The 25,103-nt window shown below is 41.3% G+C and overlaps 1 protein-coding gene across 3 annotated transcripts in view; it reads right to left on the minus strand.

Moving 5' to 3' along the window:
* Window positions 1–25,103, minus strand: part of NCAN (neurocan) — a 367,742-nt gene that overhangs the window by 160,360 nt on the left and 182,279 nt on the right. For 2 of the 3 annotated variants that reach the window (XR_012235261.1, XM_073592508.1), the window contains exon 7: window positions 9,475–10,578. The exons of the other annotated variant lie outside the window; for it this stretch is intronic. Coding sequence is in view for 1 of the 2 variants with exons in the window: in XM_073592508.1 (XP_073448609.1) it covers window positions 9,475–10,578 (1,104 nt within the window). In the remaining variant the exon portion in view is untranslated. The remainder of the gene's footprint in view (window positions 1–9,474; window positions 10,579–25,103) is intronic. 3 annotated transcript variants of the gene reach the window in all.

A 25,103-nucleotide genomic window follows, 5' to 3' on the forward strand; every position in this document is an offset into this window, starting at 1 on the left:
AGTGCATTTGCTCTTACCTCTGATATAATAGATCTTATTGCTATAGGGTTGCTATAACTAAAATCTCATATATCTGTCCCTCTAGACCTGATTGATGAAGGTTAAGGCCAGACTTACACATATAGTATAGCTATAAAAATGGGAACAAGTCCATCTTCCTGACACTAATTTCAAGCCTGAATGCCTCTGTCCCCTGTTTCGATATAAACCCCCATCCCCCCGTCTTTTACTGATGAATGGTCCTCATTTAATCAATGACCACTCCACAATAACAAAGAGATTAGGTGGACGTGTTTATTAAAGAACCTGTCAACATTTCTGCCTAAAGCGAGATGTTCTTCTGGGACAATTAATCCTGGCTTTTACACAGAAACATAGATTGACAGTGTGTAAAAGCAGTTGGCCATTAAATAGCCTCTTACTATATCTAATTGCTATTGTGTAATACATAATGCAGAGTATGTGTACTTTATCTAAATATATTCAGTTAGCCAGTGATAATGTACAAAATGTAGTAACCAATAGCAACAAATGAGCAATTGCCTTCTGACCACAATCTGGTTGCTATGGGGTAATGCATTTTAAAGAGCTTTATTGTTCTTTGTGCTATTTTACTGAAAAGGCTCAATGAAGTACAGTACATTTGATACAAAATATGGTATATTTCCATGCTCCTGTGCATACATTTTCTAACAATCTAAATCAGTATACTATCTTTTAATTTTTGAATGATTATGCTCAGTAACAATTGTGAAAAAACCCCAAGATAGCAGATGGCCCTAGTCTGCAAACTGCTATTTTAAGCTGTTGCCGCTCTGTAGATAGATATACCAGAAGCAGATACCACAGTTCTTCAACATAGAGTATATAGTTTCTTGACACCCACCCTGACAGAATTCTGAGACTAATGCATTAAATAATTTTTTCTTTGCATAATTAACTTACATTTTTTATGCAAATTGTTTTACATCAAATTGTTTGCAGATTTTTTCAAATGCAAATTTGCTATTCAAATCAAATTTTGTTTTATATTCATTACTTTATTAAGGGAGACTGGGAGAGCCAATGGTCAAGAAAAGATCTGGATGTTCTGGTAGATCATGATACTAAACAGAGAAGTGTTATTAGCCATAATAAATATATATATATATATAATACCGCTGTATTTTTTTTCCTGCAGCACTATTGTGTGTTCGTATGATTTCTCCCTGTTCTCTGGCATCTTACATAGTTATATAGTTAGTTAGTCTGGTTGCAAAATCCAAGTATACCACTCTGTTATATAGCATGTGATGAGAGTTTTTCGTAGTCTGAGTTTAATTAAACTTTAATATTAACCATTTGCCGACCATGCTTTAGCCAAATAAAGGCAAAAGGATGGCCTGCTAGTTCTGGGACAGTCATATGACCGCAGTCACCCGCACACCCACTGCGGGGTGCTAGCGGCGCGCTCTTTGATCGCAGTGTATGGAGGACACTAATGATGACAGATTGAGGTAAAGAGCCAATCAGCGGCTCTTTACCATGTGATCAGCAGTGTCCAATCACAGCTGATCACAGATGTCAGCAGAAGCCAGTTATCAGCACTTCTTTCCTCATGCTGAGAGCATGAGGATCAGAGAAGAGAGCTGATAACTGGCTTCTCTAAAAGTGACATCTACACTGATGATCAGGGCACTGATCATCAGTGTACTGATAATCAGTGCAGTCCCAGCAGTGCCCAGCAGTGCTGCCAATCTGTGCCCACAAGTGCTGCCAATCAGTGCTCACCAGTGCTGCTAATCAGTGCCCAACAGTGCAGCCAATCAGTGCCCATCAGTGCCTCCTCATCAGTGTCACCTATCAGTGCTGCCTATCAGTGCCCATCAGTGATGCCTATCAGTGCCCGCCAGTGCTGCCTATCAGTGCCCATCAGTGCCACCTATCAGTGCCCATCAGTACCACCTATTAGTGCTTCCTCATCAGTGCCCACCAGTGCTGCCTCATCAGTGCCCATCAGTGCAGCCTATCAGTGCCCATCTGTGAGGCCTCATCAGTGCAGCCTATCAATGCCTATCAGTGCAGCCTCATCAGCGCACATCAGTGAAGGAGAAAAATTACCTCTTTGCAAATTTTTATAACAAACTATGAATTATTTATTTTTTTCACAATTTTTGGTTTGGTTTATTTAGGAAAAAAACCCAGTGGTGATTAAATACCACACAAAAGAAAGCTCTATTTGTGTGAAAAAAATGATTACATTTTTTTTTGGATACAGTGTTACATGACCTCATAATTGTCATTTATAGTGTGACAACGCTGAACGCTGAAAACTGGCCTGGGCAGGAAGGGGGTAAAAGTGCTCAGTAGGCAAGTGGTTAACATGCAATGCCAAGTTGCAGTTTATAAAGTAAGCAAATGCTTTCTTGTATTTTGCGTCTGTATAAAGCATTTGTAAGATCTCATCTGTAATATACAGTTCAGTTTTGGGCACCAGTTCACAAATAAAGAATTCTAGGGAACTGGAGAATGCGCAGAGAGGGGCAATCAAACGTATATAGAGGCATGGAGGAGCTCAACTATGCACAGGGTGTGCAGGGTGTGCATGGGCACACCCTAATCACCTTGTTTGCATTAGCATAATTGCTCTGTGTGCAGGCGGGGAAATGGGAAAGATCTCCCTCTTGTTGGCTCTGCCATAAGAGAAGGTTTACACACTTCTTTCACTGTGCCCGCAGGGAGATCAGGGCCATATATACTGTATGTTGACACACATCTTGTGTGTTTGAGCTATGGGTGCACACCCTAATGCAGTTAGCTGCGCACACCTATGGCTATCATCACCAAGTGATATGATGGATATGATCACCAGGTATCAATACATATGTGGTCCATATAGTGATCTTGGTGTAGAATAATTCATTTTAAGATCATTACAAAGTCACCTCATTCACTTTATGGTCATTACAAAAGACAAGGGGGCATTTTTTATGTCTGGAGGAAAAGAGATTTAATTACAAATATGGATAGGCTTCTTCACAGTAAGAGCTGTGAAAATTTAGAATAGACTCCCTCAGAAACTCGTTCTGGCCAACTCAGTAGATTGCATATTTAAAAAAATAGAGCTGGATGCATTCCTAAGGCCACTTTCACACTGAGGCGCTTTTCACGCATTTTAGCTCTAAAAATAGTGCCTGTGAAGCACCTGAAAAGCTCCTCTCAAGCCACCCAAGTGTGAAAGCCTGTGTACTCTCACACTGGGGTGGTGCGCTTGCAGGACGGGAAAAAAAGTCCTGCAAGCAGCATCTTTGGGGAGGTGCGGGAGCCGTGTACACAGTGCTCCAAAAATGCCCTGCCCATTGATATCAATGGGCAGCGATGCTGAAGCGCCTGCAAAGCACTTCGGCAGCGGTACTTTGCGGGCACTTTTAACCCCTTGTTAACCCCTTCTTTGGGGTTAAAAGTGACCCACTACCGCCCGCACATCGCCGGTAAAGCACTGCTAAAACAAGCGGAGCTTTACTGTTAGCGTGGGGCGGTGTTCAGTGTGAAAGTGGCCTAAATGTACAAAATATAACTGGATATTAACATTTATAGGTTGTTTTGCCCATCTGAAGCATTTTGGACCATAGTTCTATTGCTTGAACTAGAGGGACTTGTATCTTTTTTAACCCAACCATGTAATGATGTGTAGATAATTACATGGTTATCTCATATATTTGTTTTTTGTGCACTGAGTGTTAAAGATATACAGGATGCTGGCAACTGCATGGGGAACAACAGTTTGCTGGTATAGTGGGAACCTGGTGTATAAGGCAATGTCTAATGAACGTTAAATAAATAAGAAAAATTGTAGCAGCACTAAATAATAAAAACAAAAGTGCAAAATAATAATATGAATGTATCGGCTGAGTTAGAACCAATAAGCAAAGTGTATTTATGCCCAAGGCATAATAGACGGTGAATATTATAAATATATTGTAATAATCCAAAAAGTGTATATGAATAAAAGTCATAAATTGCAACACAGGTGTGATATTAGGTTACACACATCCACTTAGGAATGTCCATAAACCAAGGTCCGTGAAGCAAATGTGCATAAGGGGTAAAAACAGTGACGATTCCTCCACCGCAACCAGAGTGTAGACACCACATAAATTGCGCGCTTACCATAAGGCAAGCTAGACGAGCTTGCGGCCAATTACCCGGCCAGGGTCTTTATCCAATAGTGGAAACCGGTGCCTCCAAATAAGCCATATGAGGATATAGCCAGCAAACAGCCCGGATACCCTGATCAGGCAGGTCCCATACAGAGTGGTCAGATGTTACCCATAGCATAATTCCGATAGGACATCATTTAATAGAAAGGTAAAATTTACACTTGAACATTAAATAAAGCCCCTCTTGTTGGGATGATGGTAATATTTACTTTTGTCCTATTATCAGCACAGTTTCTACCTCAACCATAACTACTGTGAAAGAAAATGACTCCATCATAACATAAAATCTGCATCCCCTCATAAAATCATCACTATCACCTAACGTTGTTTTGTTTCCGCTAGACAAATGCTGTAATAGGAAATCACAGCTGGAGCAGAGTAAGATCAAAGATAGTGGCTCATTACAGCAAGTTTAAGTAATGGTATAATCCCCCTACTAACAACACATACCTTCTTTTTTCTTTAAGCCTATTGTATTGTAAAAGCGAAATAAACTCACTGGCACATTAAGCATTTCAAGTTAACACACTCATCAGTGCATGCAATAACATTTGGGACAGACTTAAGTAAAAATATGGCAACCACTAGATTAGCAGCGCAGATGGCTGCTCTTGCAGGATAAAATCTCCTCCCATTACCTCAGTGAATGCTAGCAAAGAGAAGCCCACCAGAGGGACTTTGGCTGAAGGCAGTCGGCTGTGGGCTTCACTGGTTAAAGATAGAGCAGCAGAAAGTTCATTATTGGGAGCATGGGCTGTAATCAAGACTGTGTTTTCATTGTTAAATGAAGCTTGTAACAAGGGATAAAAGCAATACATCTGCACACAGTGGGGCCCTATGCAAGCCCACATCTCTTTAAACACTTTGAAAGGAAAAGATAGTGTCTCCTGGAATTAACTATTTATTGAAAAAAAATTTGTTGGTGAAGCTGATCTCCAATCCTTGGTAAGATGCCTCCTTTCAAAATATTTAAACCGTATCATCTGACTAAACAATGTATTACATTTATTGTATATCGCAAAGATCTAAGGGGCTCTCAAACAGAGGCATGCAAATACCTCAGTGTTATAGGAACCAAATTATGGGTGATTGGAACTGGATTTATAAATAATTAATAAGAAACGTGATTCTATTCATAACTGAACATGAAATCAAAGTTGAGAAATCGACTTGATGTGTCAGATGACATGTAAGTAACAATGCTAGTAACTGGACCCCAATTCTATGTTTTGATTGCACAAAAACAACAGCAAACATTTCATTAGTTGCAACTTGAGTATCTGTGATTTGCACTTTACAGAGCAAACATGATCTAAATCTTATGATTGTCTTTTAGTCTTTCTGTTCTTAGATATACGATATGTACATATATAAAGTATAACCAAGCTTTTAATATCTCTTGAATTCCTACTGATCTCTAAAGGGCCTGGTGATGATCATGATAATTTTGTCTGTCTAGTGAAGGGGGTATGTGGAGATATTGGGAAATCAAATTTGAGGTTTGTAATCATAAAATGTTGGCTTCCCTGATCTAGAATAATGGAACAAAGCAGCCAGAATAAGCAACCATCATGCACCTGGATTCTCTCGCCATTAGTTATGTGACCTCTGCCAACTAGTCTGATTGTGTAGTTACGCTAGAGAACAGCCTATTGCAGTGTCATACATTGATTATGCAGTGCCCTCCCCAACCAGGACCAATGATATAAAATATACCATATCTATGTACAGTGGAACCTCGGATTACAAGCATAATCCGTTCCAGGATCCAATCCAATGTACTCGCATATCAAAGCGACAAAGCGAGTTTTACCATTGAAGTCAATAGAAACGAAAATAATTTGTTCCGCATTGATTTCAATGGAATGCAATACCGGCGGGGGGGGGGGGCGCTGGAGAGCCTCGGAAACGACCGAAAAAGCCCGAGGGACAGTTCGGCTAACCTCGGAAAGACTCCGTTCACGAGCCTTTCCGAGGTCAGCCGAACTGTCCTCGGCACCGATTGGCGACTTTCAGCTCTGCTTGGCTCTGGCGTCCCCCACCTCAGGCCAAAAGTGGTACTGCACACCGCTTTTGGCCTGAATCCTGCTCGTTTTGCGAGACAACACCCGCAAACCGAGTTAGGATTTTTAGAAATACTGTGCTCGGTTTGCGAAACGCTTGTTAACCGCATTACTCGCAAACCGAGGTTCCACTGTATTTGTGATCATTAGGAATACTTATTTTACTATACAGAACTGAAGGAACTAGAGCAAGTATGTAGATACAAACTTCTGATATTCCTGACCTGCATACTTATTCCAGGACAGTGATTCAGAAAGCAATATAGCTATTAGATCATTGTAACAGTTAGGCAACTAGCAATTTCAGAAGACGTTCTGCTATGGTAGATCCCATTTTGCTCTTAATACAGGTTTACTTTAAAGGGGTATTAAACCCAAAAACAAAAGTGTAATATTTTGAAGCTTACCAATACTTAACCTCCCTGGCGGTATGATTATTTCAGATTTTAGGTGCTGAAAGTTGTACAATTATTATGCACAGAAATTTGGCGTTTTATATTACAGGCCTGTAATTCTTAGGAATAATTCACTTAAATCTGTCCAAACAAGAGTCTAGTAGACATCATGGCTATGATAATGTTTGAAAAACAAAATCAAAAATGATAATATAATAAATAACTATAAATAATTATACTAAATAATAATATAATAATAATAAAAATTATTCAATAATGTAATCAGATAGGCCCAGCAATGGCATGCAATGCTAAGCTGCTGCTAAGCAAACAGAATATTGGCATGCATTAAAAAGGGTGTTCACTCCAGAGATAAAACAATAATTCTCCTACTCTACTCTAGGCTCTGGTCCAGCCACATCTTGAGTATGCTGTCCAATTCTAAGCACCAGTCCTTAGGAAGGATGTGTTGGAACTGGAAAGAGTCCAGAGAAGGGCAACAAAGCTAATTAAGGGACTGGAGGACCTCAGCTATGGGGAAAGACTACAAGCATTGAAATTATTCTTTCTGGAGAGGAGACGCTTGAGAGGGGATATGATATCAATGTACAAATACTGTACTGGCGACCCTAGCATAGAGAAAAAACTATTTAGTGAAAGGGAATTTAAAAAGACACGCGACTATTCACTAACATTGGAAGATAAGCGGTTTAACCTTAAACTGTGTAGAGGGTTCTTTACTGTTAGAGCAGTAAGGATGTGGAATTCTCTTCCACAAGTAGTGGTATCAGCAGCGAGCGTCGATAGTTTCAAAAAACTATTATATGGGCACCTCAACAACCACAACATACAGGGGTATACGGTGTACTGTTGACATAAGGACATACACATACATCATAGATTGAACCTAATGGACTGATGTATTTTTTCAACCTCACTAATTTATAACTATGTAACTAGGTAAGGAGCACAGAGACACCTTTGCACAGCAGCATTGTCATTGTGATGAGGGGTAGTGTTAGACGTACTAGCAGATTTCGGTGGACTAAATAATTAAAGATAAACTTCAGCTTATAATTTTTAATCAGTTACAGTAACAGGTTGTTTTCCTCTGGGGTAAAGGTTTTACATAACGGAATAAGAGCTGACCTTTAAACACCCGCACAATAGAAAAATGTATATTTGAAATAATTTTTAATTGGCAAAGAAAGATGACGAGGTGAGGTGAGGAAGGGACATCTAAACTGTAAAGGTGAGAAGGGGGAGAGGGGGAGTAGGAAGGGATAGCATGGTGGATGAGACCAATACATAAATAAAGGATACTAAACTATAGAAGTACAAGAAAGATCAGTGTGGAATAGGAAAAAAGGAAAGAAGGGAGTTGAAGTAAAATAGGGCCAATAAGTAGTGAGAGCTGAGTTGGGTAAGGTGTAAAAGGTTATTTGAATATGTACCCCTGTTAGTTTAGTCTCTCTCCCCTTCCCACTTTGTGTCATATCTGTGTGTAAAAATATTAAGTGTGAGATGTATAATATTTTTGTATTGCAAATGTAACTAAGAACATTTTAAAAGCAACTGGTTTGTCCCAGCCATCTAACTGCTACTTTTTCTGGGCAGCTTGGTCTGTTAAAAGAAGTTAATAAATAACAGACTTATTGGCCAGATTAACAGGTGAACATAAATGGAAAAAAAACCCTAAAAATGAAAACGTATGCAGCCACCACATCTGAGAATCAGTAAGCTGCAATATATTTCGTTTTTGGTTTTGGGTTTAATACTTCATTGAACAGTGTAATAAAATTAAGCAGTGCAATAATCCCTTGGAGTAGAGGGTAATATTTTTTTAAAAGGACTGTATAATACAATTTAGTGCAGAGAGAAAATTCATTTCAGTGGATATTAAATATAGTGGAGCAACTCTGCTAAAATAGCATTACTGTATGCTAGAGTACATAAGCATGTGGGTCCTTTGATGTGTTATATGTTTTTTTTGTTTTGGGTAAAGTACAATTTAAAAAGTATTTGATTTGAATATATTTTGTCATTGAAACTGTATTGTGGAGAAATATCCTAAATTTAAGTTCAGCGATGTCATAGAACAAATGAGTACTAAGAAAATAAAATACTACCCTAACAAGGCTATTGTCTGATCAAGGGGGTCTAGGAACCACTTTTATCTCAGTCTTCCATTTTCCCATGAAAATATAAAAACATGTTTTATCAAGAACATTTGAAAAAGTTTCTTATTCATTTCTTGACAAAAGTGACTTTATGTTAATTGATAAAGACTAAACTACTTGTCTTTATTCCCTAAACTCAATCCCTAGATTTAAAATGTAACTGTTCTGATGTAGGTACCCAATCATTTGATTTATGTCTTAACAAGCTAGCCCAGTTATAATATATAAAAGGATAGCATTTCTAAAATACCAAAAAAAAATGATTCAATTACTTTTACAAATGAATGTTCTCCTAGCATGGGGAACCCAGACATTCTTTATGGAAAACAACAATTTTGCAAATATAAATTGGCAACTATATGTTCACCCCAGTGATTGTGTGCAATATATGTATTCTAACACACGAGTGTCACTTTTGTTCTGCTTTGTAAACATTTCCAACTAGTACATTTTTCTTATTATTCACTACAATTATCTCTTATAACAACCCATTCATCTGAAGATCTAAACTGATATTGATTTTCAGTGAACTAAAGAACCTAGCTATATTAATAAATAGGATCTTTCTTCTATAAGTCTGGTGTATACTGTAAGAAATTGAAAGGTTGGCTTTTTGTGTATGTGAATGCATTCTTACTTGATTGCACTTTCCCTGTTTCCTTCACTGAATTGGAACTGGATAGAGATTCAATCGGAGGTATTTGGTCTTTGTCCCAGTCTCCTATGGTCGTCAGTTCATTGTTGCTTTGCATCTGGTCATCAGATCCATCAGGCTTCCACAAAATATCACTTGGCAAACTTGCTTCATGTTCACTAAGTCTGTTCTGAAAATGCTGCCCACCAACTCGGTCAGATTTTTTAGCTGGGCTGTCCAAAGTACCTGGCTTGCTTTGACCACTGACTTCTTCTACTAAACTAGTTTTCTTTTTTACTGTATTAATATTTGTGCTTTGCCTTCCATTTTCCAGTTCTGCTGTGGGAGTGGGAATTTCAAAGTGTTCATAAAGGAATGTGTGACCGGGTCCATCAGTATTAGCAGATAGAGCCTTATGTTTATTTAAAAGCCATATATACTGCAATGAATTTTGGCCATCTTCTGGAACTGAATTTATTTCCTTGTCAAGTCCATACTGTTTGGGTACTTGGCCAGCATTTGAAGGTTCTTCTGAAGAATCTGGCTCCACTTGTTCTACAATATCCCTCCAAGTTTTCTGTCTGAGTTTTGATTTTCTGCCCACCATGTTCAATGACCAGTCCTCTTCTTGTCCCTTGGAAACCTCGTTTTTGCTAATTTTCCGCCTGACTGTAGCTGTAGTCATCTTAGTATTGTGTGCTTCTATTGTATCTTGTATCCTATCCCAAATAGAGGCATGTGTAATAGTTAGCGGCCTTGAACTGTGAAAATAATCTGATTCCGGTGGATCACTAGTCACTGTTTCTTGTTGCACTTCTTCAGTGAAAGCTGGATTAAGCAGCTTGGAAGATAACACATTGACTTCCTTTGAAATACCCTTTAAATCTATGGATGTTACTGGATCACTGCCTTCGATTTTATATCCATGCCTTGTAGTAGGCATTACACTGTCAGTGGCAGACAAGGCATTATTTAATTCCAATTGTGTTGCTTGTCCAGGCTCTTGACTTTGAAGTTCTGGTTTTATCAGCCTGAGGTCTTCCTGTGGCATGAACGTTGGACCTTGCTGCTCATTCCCTTGTGAGGTGGGGGCTGTTGCTTGAAGAGCTGTTGAGAGGCAACATGTCAAAAGGATAAATTAGAATCCTATCATGCTGAACGGAGAGAGAGAAGCCATCAAACCAAGCAAGAAGCTGCTCTTAATTCAGCAGTCAATTCATAAAGATAGAAGGATCTAGATTTATCCATGCTCTGCTTCGTTTTGGAAGTGCACCAAAGAATCTAATGGGATTAGCATGCCGACATGCCACAAAAACTTGGTTTATTATTTGACAATGCAATAAATATTTATGGAATGCCTTTCAAATCTCAATTCCTGCACAGTTATGTATGACATTTTGCAGTTACTTTGCCTGCGGTTTATAGCTGTGGTTCTGAAATGACTGGCCCCTGCAAAGACTATATCATTATATTATTATGATAAAAATCTCTGCCGGTGTCTACTCCAGACACATCCCCAGGTGGGAGCTCGTGTGAGATATATCCCCTTCCCACCCTGCCTGCATGATTTACAGTATAACACGTCTGCAGTATGCTGATTTCGCCCTTGCCTTAACTTTTCCCCATGAGAGTTTCCACTTCAGTAAAGTATTGCCTATTTTACATAATTATTTTAATTTATTAACTGAGCCTCATGGAACACAGACAAATAAATTACAATAGATAGAAGATAGAAAAAGAGAAATCGAAGCTATAAAATTGCAGTGCCCATATACCATATGTAAAACTGCCGTTTATAGTCACTTATTTGGTCCATAAATGCTCAGTAATATGTACAGATAATAATTATTTTGCAATCAGAAGTTTCAGTATTTTTTATTTATTTATACTAAGGATTTTTCTACTATGGGCAAATCTGAATGCTCACTTTAGTATTAACTATCATTTATTCATTAAAAGAGTGCAAGAATGGTGGTGATGTACAAACTGCAGCAGCATCTAGAAACTAAAATCACTCAACTAAAATTTGTTGTGGGTAACTTATTCATCATTGTTCCTTCTACAGCACACTTTCCACATGTTTAAAACAGAGCATATTTAAAGTTTGTGTCCAGCCTAAATTTTTTTAGTTTTTGGTTTTCAATAGAGTTGGGATTTATTAAAAGAGGAAGTGACAAAAAGTCTCCAACAGCATCATGGACAGAAATAAAAAGAGGCATGCTAGAACCGCTGACCTCTTTTATATCTGTCTGTATCCCTGTTGCAAATTCTCTCTTACTTCCTGTTTGATAAAACTATTGTGACTGTCACAGTAAATGAGAATTGTTTTAAGCGGTACACCAAAAAAGTAGCAGCAGATTTAATCCTCCACTCTATCTTGAAAAAAAAATTGCCACACACATACATCAAGCAGTTGATGCCCTATAAACACTCTTCAGTTTCCTGAAGAGCTTCATCAGACATATAACAAGTTATTTGCTGTTCTAAAGATTGTCAAAGGCCAGCTGAAGGCTGCCTAATGCTTCCTTAAAGGCTCAGTTCCCTTTTTTTTTTTTTTTTTGTTTCTAAATTCCAGCTCCCCTATGTACCAATATAGCATAAGAGCCGGTTCACACAGGGGTAACCTGTCAAAACGACTTGTCAGCCTGACGAGTCACGCTCCATTCAGTACAATGGAACCGTTCTAATAGGAGCGACTCAAGTCGCTCCAACTTGGAAAAAGGTTCCTGTACTACTTTGGGGCGACTTCGGAGCAGCTTGCATTGACTTCAATTAACCACTTCAGCCCCAGAAGATTTGGCTGCTGAATGACCAGGCCATTTTTTGTGATTCGGCACTGCGTCGCTTTAACTGACAATTGTGCGGTCATGCGGCGCTGCACCCAAACAAAATTGACGTCCTTTTTTTCCCACAAATAGAGCTTTCTTTTGGAGGTATTGAATCATTTCTGCAGTTTTTTTTTGCGCTATAAACAAAAAAAGAGCGACAATTTTGAAAAAAACACAATATTTTGTACTTTTTGCTATAATAAATATCCCCATTTCAAAAAAAAAAATCTTTTCTCAGTTTAGGCCAATATGTATTCTACATAATTTTGGTAATTGCAATAAGCGTATATTGATTGGTTTGCACAAAAGTTATATAGTCTACAAAATAGGGGATAGATTTATAGAATTTTTTTATTATTATTTTTTTTTTTTTACTAGTAATGGCGGTGATCTGCGATTTTTATCATGACTGCGACATTATGGCGGACACATCAGACACTTTTGACACATTTTTGGGACAATTTGCATTTATACAGCGATCAGTGCTATAAAAATGCACTGATTACTGTAAAAAATTTCACTGGCAGGGAAGGGGTTAACACTAGGGGGTGATCAAGGGGTTAATTGTGTTCCCTGTGTGTGTTTCTAACTGTAGGGGGAGGGGACTGACCTAGAGGAAAATGACAGTTCGTGATTCCTAGCTATTAGGAACTCACGATCTGTCTCTCCTCACAGAACAGAACAGGGATTTGTGTGTTTACACACACACGTCCCTGTTCTGTCTCTCGTGCCCGCGATCGCTCCTCATCAGACTTAGGCCTCGTGCACACTGGACATTTATTCAGCTGCTCCTAGGGGCGTCTGGCGGTTTCCCTGTCTCTAAACGACCCTGCATGTTAGCCTACGTGTCCATACACACAAGCTTTTCGAGGGGTTTACAAGCAAACGCTTGATACGTCTAAACGCGCATTAATGCTAGGCATGTTTAGCGATTGAGCATTAATTAAATTCACGTGTTAGGCATGTTTAGGCACGTTTAGAAGCATCAAGCTCTTGGAAATAAATTCCTTTCTTTGGCTAGAATAATCACTTATTCTGGACAAAGAAAGGAATTTATGCCCAAGAGATTGATGCTTCTAAATGTGCCTAAACATGCCTAACACGTTACTACAAGCATCAGGCATTTTTTCTGCCAAAACGATGCTGCCAGGAGGAAAGGCTTCTAGGAGAGTTGGCAAAACGTCCAGCGGTGCATGAGGCCTTAGTAGAAAAAACTACTACCGTGGAAATCTCTAGGTTGAAGGTGAATATAGCAGCAAAAGTTGGTTTTGTTGTTTAATATCTGAATGGGCTATTCATTTTTATCTTGTTATCCCTGCACCCAGAATTGGCACTCGTGAGGGAACTAGGTTAGTGAAACATCGCTTCATAAGCAATGGCATGCAGGGGTTTGATGATGCCCAGGGCCAACAACTTTATTGTATAGCCCTAAGGGCTGGTTTAAAGTGGAATGCGCTTGTTTCCATGCGATTCCAGCAAATTTCCCTGCATTGTGTTTTGACAGCCCATTCAAAATGCACTGCAGCCAACCACATGGTCCTGTAGCAGCAGTTCTATACTATTTGATGCCCACAAATGTACTGCGTCTGCGATCTATGTTTGGGGTGCCATTACCAATATATTGACATCTGCATGCAGATTGCAAGGGCAATATGTAAAAACAGACTAGCCATGAAATAAACACTTTATTCAAATTAAATAAAAATCAGCCACATTTATTAAGTTTTGTTCCCCAAATGAGATGATCTCCTGTCAGAAAACATTTGATCAAGTAAATTTTTTACATTAACTGTGAGGAATTCTTTTTCAATGCTGATAAAAGCCAAATTGGTCAATCGCTCTGAGTCTGACTGATATCAACATATCAAGAACTAGATCGCCATTCAATTTCCACAATGAGTAAGGGCAAAACCTACTGTATATACCTGGTAAAGTCTCTGAAAATCATAGACACTTGGCACTGTGGGTTAGAAATTAAATTGTAGCAGTGAACTAGATCAGGTCTGAGTCAGACCTGTTACAGTTCATGGCTGCAGTTTCATTACTAGCCCACAGTGCCAAGTGGCTATGCTACCAGCAGATTTTACCAGCAGACGTGTTTCGGCTGGAGAGCCTTGGTCACTGCAGTGACCAAGGCTCTCCAGCCAAAACGCATCTGATTTTTTGTTTTCCTACATGTGCCAATAAATTATTCTTATGGATTGGAGTTGCCCCCTATTTTTCTATTTTGTCTACCTATTTGGGTGTTGTCTGGAGGACATCGCAGCCTGAGCACCCACCTGTGGACTCCGTCCTGCCTGTTGGTATTACCCTGTTTAGAGCACTGCACCTTTCTGTTTGTATACTGTACTGTACTGTCCAAGGTCATATTATGAGATGAGTGGGCCTGTGTGCAAGATAAAAAGTTAGCCCCAGTCATCGATAAATAAAATGTGGTCGTGGCTTAAATTGCACAAAATATTGGTAGTGGCTTAAAGGGGTGTGGTTTATTAGAGTCTGAGATTACTTACATAATGCAGAATGTGGTAATGTTAAATAGGGAATGTACAGGGCAGAGTGTAAGGCGATGGGTAGTATGTGCAGGAGAGGGGTGTGGAGTGTATGGAGGTGGGTAGTATGTGCAGGAGAGGGGTGTGGAGTATATGGAGGTGGGTAGTATGTGCAGGAGAGGGGTGTGGAGTGTATGGAGGTGGGTAGTATGTGCAGGAGAGGGGTGTGGAGTGTATGGAGGTGGGTAGTATGTGCAGGAGAGGGGTGTGGAGTGTATGGAGGTGGGTAGTATGTGCAGGAGAGGGGTGTGGAGTGTATGGCGGTGGGTAGTATGTGTAGAAGAGGAGTGCGGAGTGTATGTAGGTGGGTAGTATGTGCAGGAGAGGGGTGTGGAGTGTATGAAGGTGAGTAGTATGTGCAGGAGAGGAGTGTGGAGTGTATGGAGGTGGGTAGTGTGACAGACCTAGCCGGGACAGAGGCTGTTGGAGAGGACTGAATGCAAGCCTCTTGCCTTTTGATTATGGGCCCTGGGTTTTCAATGGAACAATACTCTTTATGAGGTGAATTAGAAATCCAGTCTGAACTGTACTAATCGGACTCAGTCGTGTATATATGTATATATTGTATGTTGTTTGATTCTGTTGGGGACTCCTTGCTGTGGTCATTTGGGATTTGTGTCCCTGAAGAGGGAGGGGGGATTCTTCCAGCAGCCCCCTGCTGATAAGACTGAATTATACTGTTGGGACACATACTGTGAGGAGATGCTGGTGTCATCAACTCCAACTACCTGTGTTTATGTTAATTGAATGAGCTGATCACATTGTCCTCTATACAATGTAGGAGACGGGACGACTTCTATTGGAGCTGCTGCTATTGTGAGAAAATGTCCTGTGATAATTAACTCAGTCTGGGCAAAAGGTCATGTCTCAGTCACTTAGGCTGTATAAAGGATTAGTTAATTAGCTCATGTTAATTAGGTTAATTAGGTTACGTTTGTATTGTTAGAGTAATATGAGCAGGAGGGTGGAACCTCATCTTCTCCTGTATATAAGGCTGTATTCTGGTTCTGAATAAAGTGAGTTCATGTTAGCAACAAGCAAGTGTCACCTTGTTTTGTGCTTAGAGAGGTTGGAATATCTGATATCTGTATACAGACTGGGAGGAAGTGTTATATGACGGAAGCACTCAAGCGGAGTGTGGGACGTTCCGTGACATTGGTGGCAAGCAGCAGGAAAGCTTCCTGCAGTCTGGGACATCCAAACCACCAACTGGATCCAAGATCAGCATAGCAGACTTCAGTCACCCCAGCGGAGATATCGACCTGGCATCAGAGTTCCCGGGGCTGCTGCGGGTCATCCTTTCAACATACACCAGGACTGTGTCTGAGGATGAATACCTGGAGCTCAGGCAGCAGATTCGGGTGGAGCTCTGGATTGGAGCCCTCCAGCTCGCTGGTATAAAACAGGGCAAGTGCTTTCCAACCCAAGAGCAACGGGCCAGTGACCAACGGGCATTGCGGATGGCATTCCTGGGAGAGCGGCCCCAGGAGCAATGGGTGACTGAGTTGGACAGGCTGGTCCAGCAGGAGATAGAGCTGGACAATCGTTATCGGGCTCTGCAATGGCATGCAGAGGAGGGATATTTAGGGGAGACAACAGAATGCTCTCCGGAGGGATATGACTTTGGAGGCCCTGGATTGCTGTGGGAGAGCCTTACAGATCATTTTATGTTTGGTGATGAAGGGGAACCTGACCTTGAGGACCTGCGAGAATATAGAGAGCCTATGCTCGGTCTTGCAGGGGTCTCAGAGCTCAAACCTGATCTGGACCATTTGCTAAGGAAGGAACAGCATCTGGAAAGGGCATACAGGAAACTGCTAGAACACGTTCAGCAGCATGCCAGAGAATCGGCAGTGGAAAATCTGAAGATTGCCGTTCCCAGACCTGAAGTGCTGACCACAGGGCAGAGTTCTGCTAACCTCTGTCCAGCACTGATAACATCTTCTGGGTTCCATAGACAGGAGATGGTGAACCTCTATCCCCAGACACCAGTTATAGAGATAGGGGATTTAATAGACTTTTCTGCTGAGGAAGAACAACCTGATGAGCCTCCAGCAGAAGAGCTGGTATTAGGGCCAAACTTCACTGTGCTCTGCCCAGCACCAACAGCAGTATCTGTGGACTTACAACAAACTTCTCCAGCAGAAGTGCTGGCAACCGGACAGAGGGTCCAAGACCTCTGCCCCACACCTGTGGCAGTTTCGGAGGCCCAGGGTGAGAAGGTGGCAATCACTTCCCAGCAGCAGATACAGGGGGAGAAGGGAGAGGAGGTGTGTGTTGTCCCTCCCCAACAGTTGGCCAGGTGAAGGAAGCGGCCTTCCCTCCCCAGCAAAGATCAGTGCACCTGGGAGACAGTACCATAGACATGTCGTCCAAGCAACCAGATGAGGGAATGGAAAAGGAAGCAGCCGGCTCACCTCCCCAATGGCAGCTACACAGTTTGGGAGTGGAGGAAGCCAGCCTCCTGCCCCAACGGTTAGCCAGAGCTGAAGATGCGGAGTCCCCAGCAGAAGTGCTGGCAACAGGGCAGAGTGTTACCAACCTCTGCCCAGCACCGGCAACAACTACAGCGTTCCAGGGAGGTGGGGCAGTCGGCCTCCCTCCCCAACAGTTAGCCGGAACAGATGGTGTGGGGTTTCCAGCAGAAGGGCTGGCAACAGGGCCCAGGACTGCTGGACTCTGCCCTCAACTAACAGAGGATGGATTTCCTGTGAAGGTGGATGGGACTTCAGTCTCCACCTGTATACCCCAGGGATGCTAGGCAGTTGGCCCAGATCCCCAACAGCATGACAGAGTGAGCCCAGTCACCCTGTCTTCTCTCCAGCGGCAGAAAGGACTCCAGGGAGAAGGGCCAGTCCGGGCCTCTCCCCAGCGGCGGATATGTTCTCTGAGAGAGGCAGAGGTTGGCTGGGTGAGTAATACTCTGTTTGGAACAATTTGTTTGGGGTACTGTGTGGGTACAGGCAGTAGAGGACTGGAACTATGGACTAACTTCGGAGTCAACCCGTCTGGAGTCTCCTCCTGTGTTAGTCTCCTGCCGAAAGGGGAGAAATGTGACAGACCTAGCCGGGACAGAGGCTGTTGGAGAGGACTGAATGCAAGCCTCTTGCCTTTTGATTATGGGCCCTGGATTTTCAATGGAACAATACTCTTTGTGAGGTGAATTAGAAATCCAGTCTGAACTGTACTAATCGGACTCAGTTGTGTATATATGTATATATTGTATGTTGTTTGATTCTGTTGGGGACTCCTTGCTGTGGTCATTTGGGATTTGAGTCCATGAAGAGTGAGGGGGGATTCCTCCGGCAGCCCCCTGCTGATAAGACTGAATTATACTGTTGGGACACATACTGTGAGGAGATGCTGGTGTCATCAACTCCAACTACCTGTGTTTATGTTAATTGAATGAGCTGATCACATTGTCCTCTATACAATGTAGGAGACGGGACGACTCCTATTGGAGCTGCTGCTATTGTGAGAAAATGTCCTGTGATAATTAACTCAGTCTGGGCAAAAGGTCATGTCTCAGTCACCTAGGCTGTATAAAGGATTAGTTATTAGCTCATGTTAATTAGGTTAATTAGGTTAGGTTTGTATTGTTAGAGTGATATGAGCAGGAGGGTGGAACCTCTTCTTCTTCTGTATATAAGACTGTATTCTGGTTCTGAATAAAGTGAGTTCATGTTAGCAACAAGCAAGTGTCGCCTTGTTTTGTGCTCAGAGAGGTTGGAATATCTGATATCTGTATACAGACTGGGAGGAAGTGGTATATGACGGAAGCACTCAAGCGGAGTGTCTTTTCTATTTACCTGGGTGGAAGACACCCATCAGGCCAAAAATGTGGTCTGTTCTAACCACTGGTCCATTTTCATTAATACATCCAGCACTTCCGGTATTGGGGGCTGCGACATGCACAGGGGAGGTTCACTCGACCTCCTGCTCCCCTCACCTGTCCTCACGGGCGGGTGGGGCCACCTGCACGTCAGCGTCATGTTCTCCACGCCCATTGTGTGATGTCTTTTGACCTCGCTTCTCTGGGCTGTGTGGAACATCCCGGATGGGTGAGCGGCTGCTGTCACGCTGATCCGGCTTTCCTGGTGGGCGTTTTTGGCATCAGCCTATTACCATCCGTACATGACGCTGGGGGCATGGCTTCCATGGCCGCTGTGGGTATATCTGGAGGCTTGGCGCGGCTGCAGCTTGAATTTGTGTTTGGTTGGTCTGCTGTTATGGTCATAGGTCTGTGAGAGCACTATACATGCCTGGGACTCATCACATCCACTCAGGTACTATCCTTCATTTAATTTGTCTCTTCCTACCCATCCAAAACCTGTTGTGTAGGTGATACTATCTCACCACACACAAGATTATTTATTTATTTATTTATTTTTTTGTTGGTTCACACATTTATCCATATATACTATAAGATTCATCTTATATTATATATCAATCTATGTTTGCACCTCTCTCCAGCCCTTGCCCTTAATTATCTGTCGTCACGATGGTCTATTTATCATCTACCATTTCATATCAGTAACCAATTTTAATTTTGTATATATATATATATATATATATATATATATATATTTCACTTTTTTATTTCTATTTTTAATACAATCCCTTGTGGTTTTTCCTGAGGGTTAGAGATGACCCTCTGATGCTTAGTCTGTTCTTGGTACATCTGTTGAGACTCATGCATCCTTATATAGATTTTTTCTAGATATGTTTATGGATACCTCCAGACCACTTACCATATAGCCCCTGCAGTCCTTGCTGTGCGTCCTGGTCTCTCCTGCTGTGGTCGTTGGTTGCCACTCCCCCTCAGCCCCCGAACAGGCATTGCTTATTGCCGCCATCTTGAGACCCAGTGTTTTGGTGACCCAATCCAGTCAAGTGGTAAGTACGAGGTCGTCTTGTTACAGACCTCTCGTGCCAACCATTGTGTTTTCCCAGACTTATTTAGTTATTTACACACCCTCACCATTTTTAATATCTTTTGTTATAGACATATAAATTATGCATCAGCCCCTGATGAGCGAGAGGAGACTCGCGAAATGCGTAGGGCTCCATCGATGCCACATGTATGCCCATTCTGCTGGGTATTTGAAGTTGGTCATATCATGGTCATATACTGCTGCTATCCATGCATGTGTACTGTGTATTTTACAAATTCAGATGATGTATGTGTATCTCTTGCTTTTTAGCGATTTACTATGTATAATATCTTTTATGGATGTATAAATCAAGTGTAATGAATTGTATTTGTTTTTTACTCATGCTTTATACTAGGCCACTATGCCGGGTAACGCACACTTATTGCTGATCCCACTTGTTTATTTAGCATTCTGTGATCAATAAAGCTTTTTTTTGCACTTATTATGGAAGTGTTCCAGGTCTCTCCCACCTCATTCAAAGTCCCATGGCCATCCTCCCCTTCTTTTCAAGCGGAGTGTGGGACATTCCGTGACAGGTAGTATGTGCAGAAAATGAGTATGGAGTGTATGGAAGTCGGTATTATGTGGAGGAGAGGAGTGCAGAGAGTATGGAGGTTGGTAGTATGTGCAGGAGAGGATTGCTGAGTGTATGGAGGTTGGTAGTTTGTGCAGGAGAGGAGTATGCAGTGTATGGAGGTGGGTATTATGTGCAGGAGAGGAGTGTGGAGTGTATGGCGGTGGGTAGTATGTGCAGGAAAGAAGTGCTGAGTGTATGGAGGTGGGTAGTATGTGCAGAAGAAGAGTGCTGAGTGTATGGAGGTTGGTAGTAAGTGCAGGAGAGGAGCATGCAGTGTATGGAGGTGGGTATTATGTGCAGGAGAGGAGTGTGGAGTGTATGGCGGTGGGTAGTATGTGCAGGAGAGGAGTGCAGAGTGTATGGAGGTGGGTAGAATGTGCAGGTGAGGAGTGTGGAGTGTATGGCGGTGGGTAGTATGTGCAGGATGGTGTCAAGTAGGACAGTGAACAGTGTCAGTAGTTTTTTATTTTTTTTATTATTTTATTACAATTCAATTTTTGTATTTTTTAATGTTTTTTAAGGGCCACTGGATGGTGTCATTAGAACAATGGACAGTGTCAGAATGTTTTTATTTTTATTATTTTTTACAATTTATTTTTGTATTATTTTTTTTCACAATGAATTGGGGGGGGGGCTTGATGGACAGTGACAGTAGGGCGTTTTTGTTTTTATAATTGTATTATCTATTATTTTTTACAATTTTATTTTTTAATTTAATATATATATATATATATATAGATATATATATAGATATATATATATCTATATATAGATAGATATATATATCTATAGATCTATATATATCTATCTATATATAGATATATATATATATCTATAGATATATATATCTATATCTATAGATATAGATATAGATATAGATATAGATATAGATATAGATAGATATATATATATATTTTTTGTCAGTGCTTCTGGGGAAGGGGGTGGGAGGGGAGATTATGGGGCAGTGGATTGTGTCAGTAGGGCAGTGGATGGTATCAATAGTTTTTTCATTTCTATGTACCCCTGACATCTCCCATTTGAGACAGAGAAAGAGGCTGAGGACAGAGATTCCCCAGTCCCTTTCTCAGCATGGAAGATGAATGAAGTGAAGACAGACACTTCTGTTCATTCATAAACTGAAGCAGAGTAAAACACAGGTTACTCTGCTCAGTTATGCGTTCGGTAGCAATCGCTCTCTACAGAAAAGAAGGACATATTTACCGGCCCCTTCCTCCACTCTCCATCCTGACACATACCCCACAGCTGCTGGGAGAGGAGAGGAGGGATCTGGCTGTGGGGGAACAAGGGGGGGCGGAAGAGGAGGAGGACAGGAAGCTGGAGAACACGGGACTGGAGGACACAGTGGTCAGAGGAGGAGGACAGGGGGTCGGAGAACATGGGGGCTGGAGGAGAAGGACACAGCGGACATTAAGGGGATGATCGGTGTGGCAGAGGGACAGTTGCGAGCACGGATCTCCCCATATGGCATTTCAGCTGACGGCTGCAGGAGGGAGAGGAGGAGAAGCGGCTGTCTGAAAAGCCATACAGGGAGATTAGTGCTCGCAACTGTCCCCCCGCTGGACAGATCTTTGTCACGATCAAAGGACAATCATCCATGTGTGCAGTGTGGGTCACAGTGGGCCCCCCCACCCAGAGGCCCATGTTCAGTGAACACCCTGCACACATGAATGATACGCCACTGGTACTGTCTCCCTTTATATTGGAAAGCGTTGCACAAACTGTTGGTGCTATATGAATCCTGTATAATAATAATGTACTCATGTCTTGTGGCTAAAAAAAAAGTTCTGCAAAAGGTATACTTTACATATTGTAGAAAGCCAAAGATAAGAGGGAGTTAAACCACAAGGCGAATTTCAATCATGTCCAAACATTTCTGTGATTTGCCTGAATATACTTTTGCTCAATGATTTCTGTATATTTTTGATAAACTGTTGCCACTAATGATTGTTTTGACAGATATCATATTTTTGGATTTCCTTCCAAATTCATGCCTTTTGAAATCCAGATAGATTAGTGAATATTGAGCAATATTCAAACTGAGCTTAAGCTATTTACATTTTTATAACAAAATGTCATCCATTTATAAAAGTATAACTTTGCACCTGAATGTCTATATTGTTTGAATAATTGACAATTTTTTGCATATTTCAATCATCAGCGAGTCTGGTCTTGAGATAGCATGTTGGACACACTATTAACTTTATGCAAGAAAATATTTGGAAGACAACTTGCTTTAAAGACAGATATCTTAATCCCAAGTGTGAAGTCTTCCCTATGGCTGTTTGCTGTATTTTCATTAATTTACAGCTCTATTCTAGCATCCTTGCCTCAAGCCTTTCATGGAAACAAAAGACATTCCAGAGATGCAGTTATTGCATACCTAGGATAATCCATTTTTTTTCTGCTCCATATGCTGTTATATTGTTCTATAAGGTCATAATTATTTATCTGATTAAGACTTCCATCAAATATTCATTGGAAAGGATTAGCCAGGACAAACATATCGATTTGAATTAATCAATATTTCTCAGCATTCTTTATTCATTTGTCCCTCACCATGTAACCTTCTGTAGCCCCTGTAACAGTTTCATGCTATGTGACTTTTACTGCTGGAAAATATCCAGCCTCGTAAGAATGAAGAATTGTTTGTAATAAAGTGCTTATAAGACCGGATTCCCATTACCAGTATTTATCATACCTAGGAAATCAGCTGAAATGTGCAGCCATGCCCAAAATCAAGCTTGCACTGCAATGCTTATCACAAAAAATTCCCTATCATTTCTGTGCAAGCTAAGGGCATAAAGGGCTGTATTTAATAAATAATTCTTATTCTTAAAAGGTAGTTCTTAAAGTGGACCTGAATTCAAAAAGTGAAGCTCTGCTATGTTATAGTATATGTCTAGAAATGTACATTGTGGCTAAACAATACCATGAAAGTATACCTTCTTCTGAAATTTCTCCAAACAATAGCAGTGTACTTCCTGGTATGTGAGGGTGCCTAGGCACTCCTGTGCCTGTAGTCTCATACAGTGTGTGATCTAAGGTATTGTTGCCCCGACTGCTGGTCTCAGACTTGGAGTAGGATCTGGTAATGACACCACTATGCTAATCACGGTTGCCTCTTGTTGGAGGCTCTGCCATGAGGAAGCACAGCCCTGCCTCAATCAAAATGGCCACATCCACATATAAATATATTACAGAACAAAGCACAGTAAGTTAGTAATGGGGACAAGATCAGCTGTAAGGAGATCAAATGCAATACTGGTGACTAATCCTCTGCCTGCCCTTTTTTAACAAAGCTTCTAGAGTTATTTTCCACTTTAAGTACAATACCATAGCAAACAATGAGGATCCATCTTGACCACCTGCTCTGATTTCAGCACATTGAAATTTGATTGGTTGCTATGGGTTAATGCACTTAAAGCTTCCTGTCTGCAAAATATACTAAATTAATCAACTAATAAACTTGGGATCTACATTTTGTATTAATACTTTAACTCTTATGCCCCGTACACACGGTCGGACTTTATTCGGACATTCCGACAACAAAATCCTAGGATTTTTTCCGACGGATGTTGGCTCAAACTTGTCTTGCATACACACGGTCACACAAAGTTGTCGGAAAATCCGATCGTTCTAAACGCGGTGACGTAAAACACGTACGTCGGGACTATAAACGGGGCAGTGGCCAATAGCTTTCATCTCTTTATTTATTCTGAGCATGCGTGGCACTTTGTCCGTCGGATTTGTGTACACACGATCGGAATTTCCGACAACGGATTTTGTTGTCGGAAAATTTTATCTCCTGCTCTCCAACTTTGTGTGTCGGAAAATCCGATGGAAAATGTCCGATGGAGCCCACACACGGTCAGAATTTCCGACAACACGCTCCGATCGGACATTGTCCATCGGAAAATCCGACCGTGTGTACGGGGCATTATGCGTGTGACCGTGTGTATGCAAGACAAGTTTGAGCCAACATCCGTCGGAAAAAATCCTAGGATTTTGTTGTCGGAATGTCCGAACAAAGTCCGACCGTGTGTACGGGGCATTACTTTCTGTTGCAGGCTGACAATGATAAGCTGGTGCCTCTCAATTGGCTTGTGTGGTGCAAAGATTTAGTTGCTTTATTTGAATTTTTTATATATACAGATCTGCAGGATCCCTGTTAAGTGTTTATCTGTGTGTCTGACAGTGTTATCAGTAACATTGCTGACCATCAAATCATTTACAGCACAAGTCACTTTGTGTTTCGCTCCCAGTTAAATTATATGTGAACCCAAACCAGTTTAAAATAGAATGCAAGGCAAAATTTTTATATACAGTATATTCACATTATACAGTACATGCCTTTTTTCTTATTTTTATAAGAGATCACATGACTGCAAAAAGGACTTAGAGGGGTTGGAGGGTGGAGACTGCATAGGAAGTGTGTCAGCAGTAGGCAGAGAACAGCAGTACACTGATCTTCATAGTGATTATCTGTGCAGGGGAGAGTATCAGCAGGGGGCAGAGAAACATCAGCACACAAATTTTTTGAGTGAGTAGCTGTGCAGGGTGCATAGCAGCACAAGTCTGACTGTTGGATTACAGGCAGGCAGGGCCACTGATAAAGCAGTACAGCCAGCCCTCCTGTACTGGCCCGGGCCCCATCAGTTGAAAAGGGGGGCCTGGGCACCTGCTGAGCTGCACTGTCTTTTCGCAAACACTGATCCTCTTGTGC

This window comes from Aquarana catesbeiana, linkage group LG01, assembly GCF_042186555.1.
Source record: "Aquarana catesbeiana isolate 2022-GZ linkage group LG01, ASM4218655v1, whole genome shotgun sequence".
Classification (NCBI taxonomy): domain Eukaryota; kingdom Metazoa; phylum Chordata; class Amphibia; order Anura; family Ranidae; genus Aquarana; species Aquarana catesbeiana.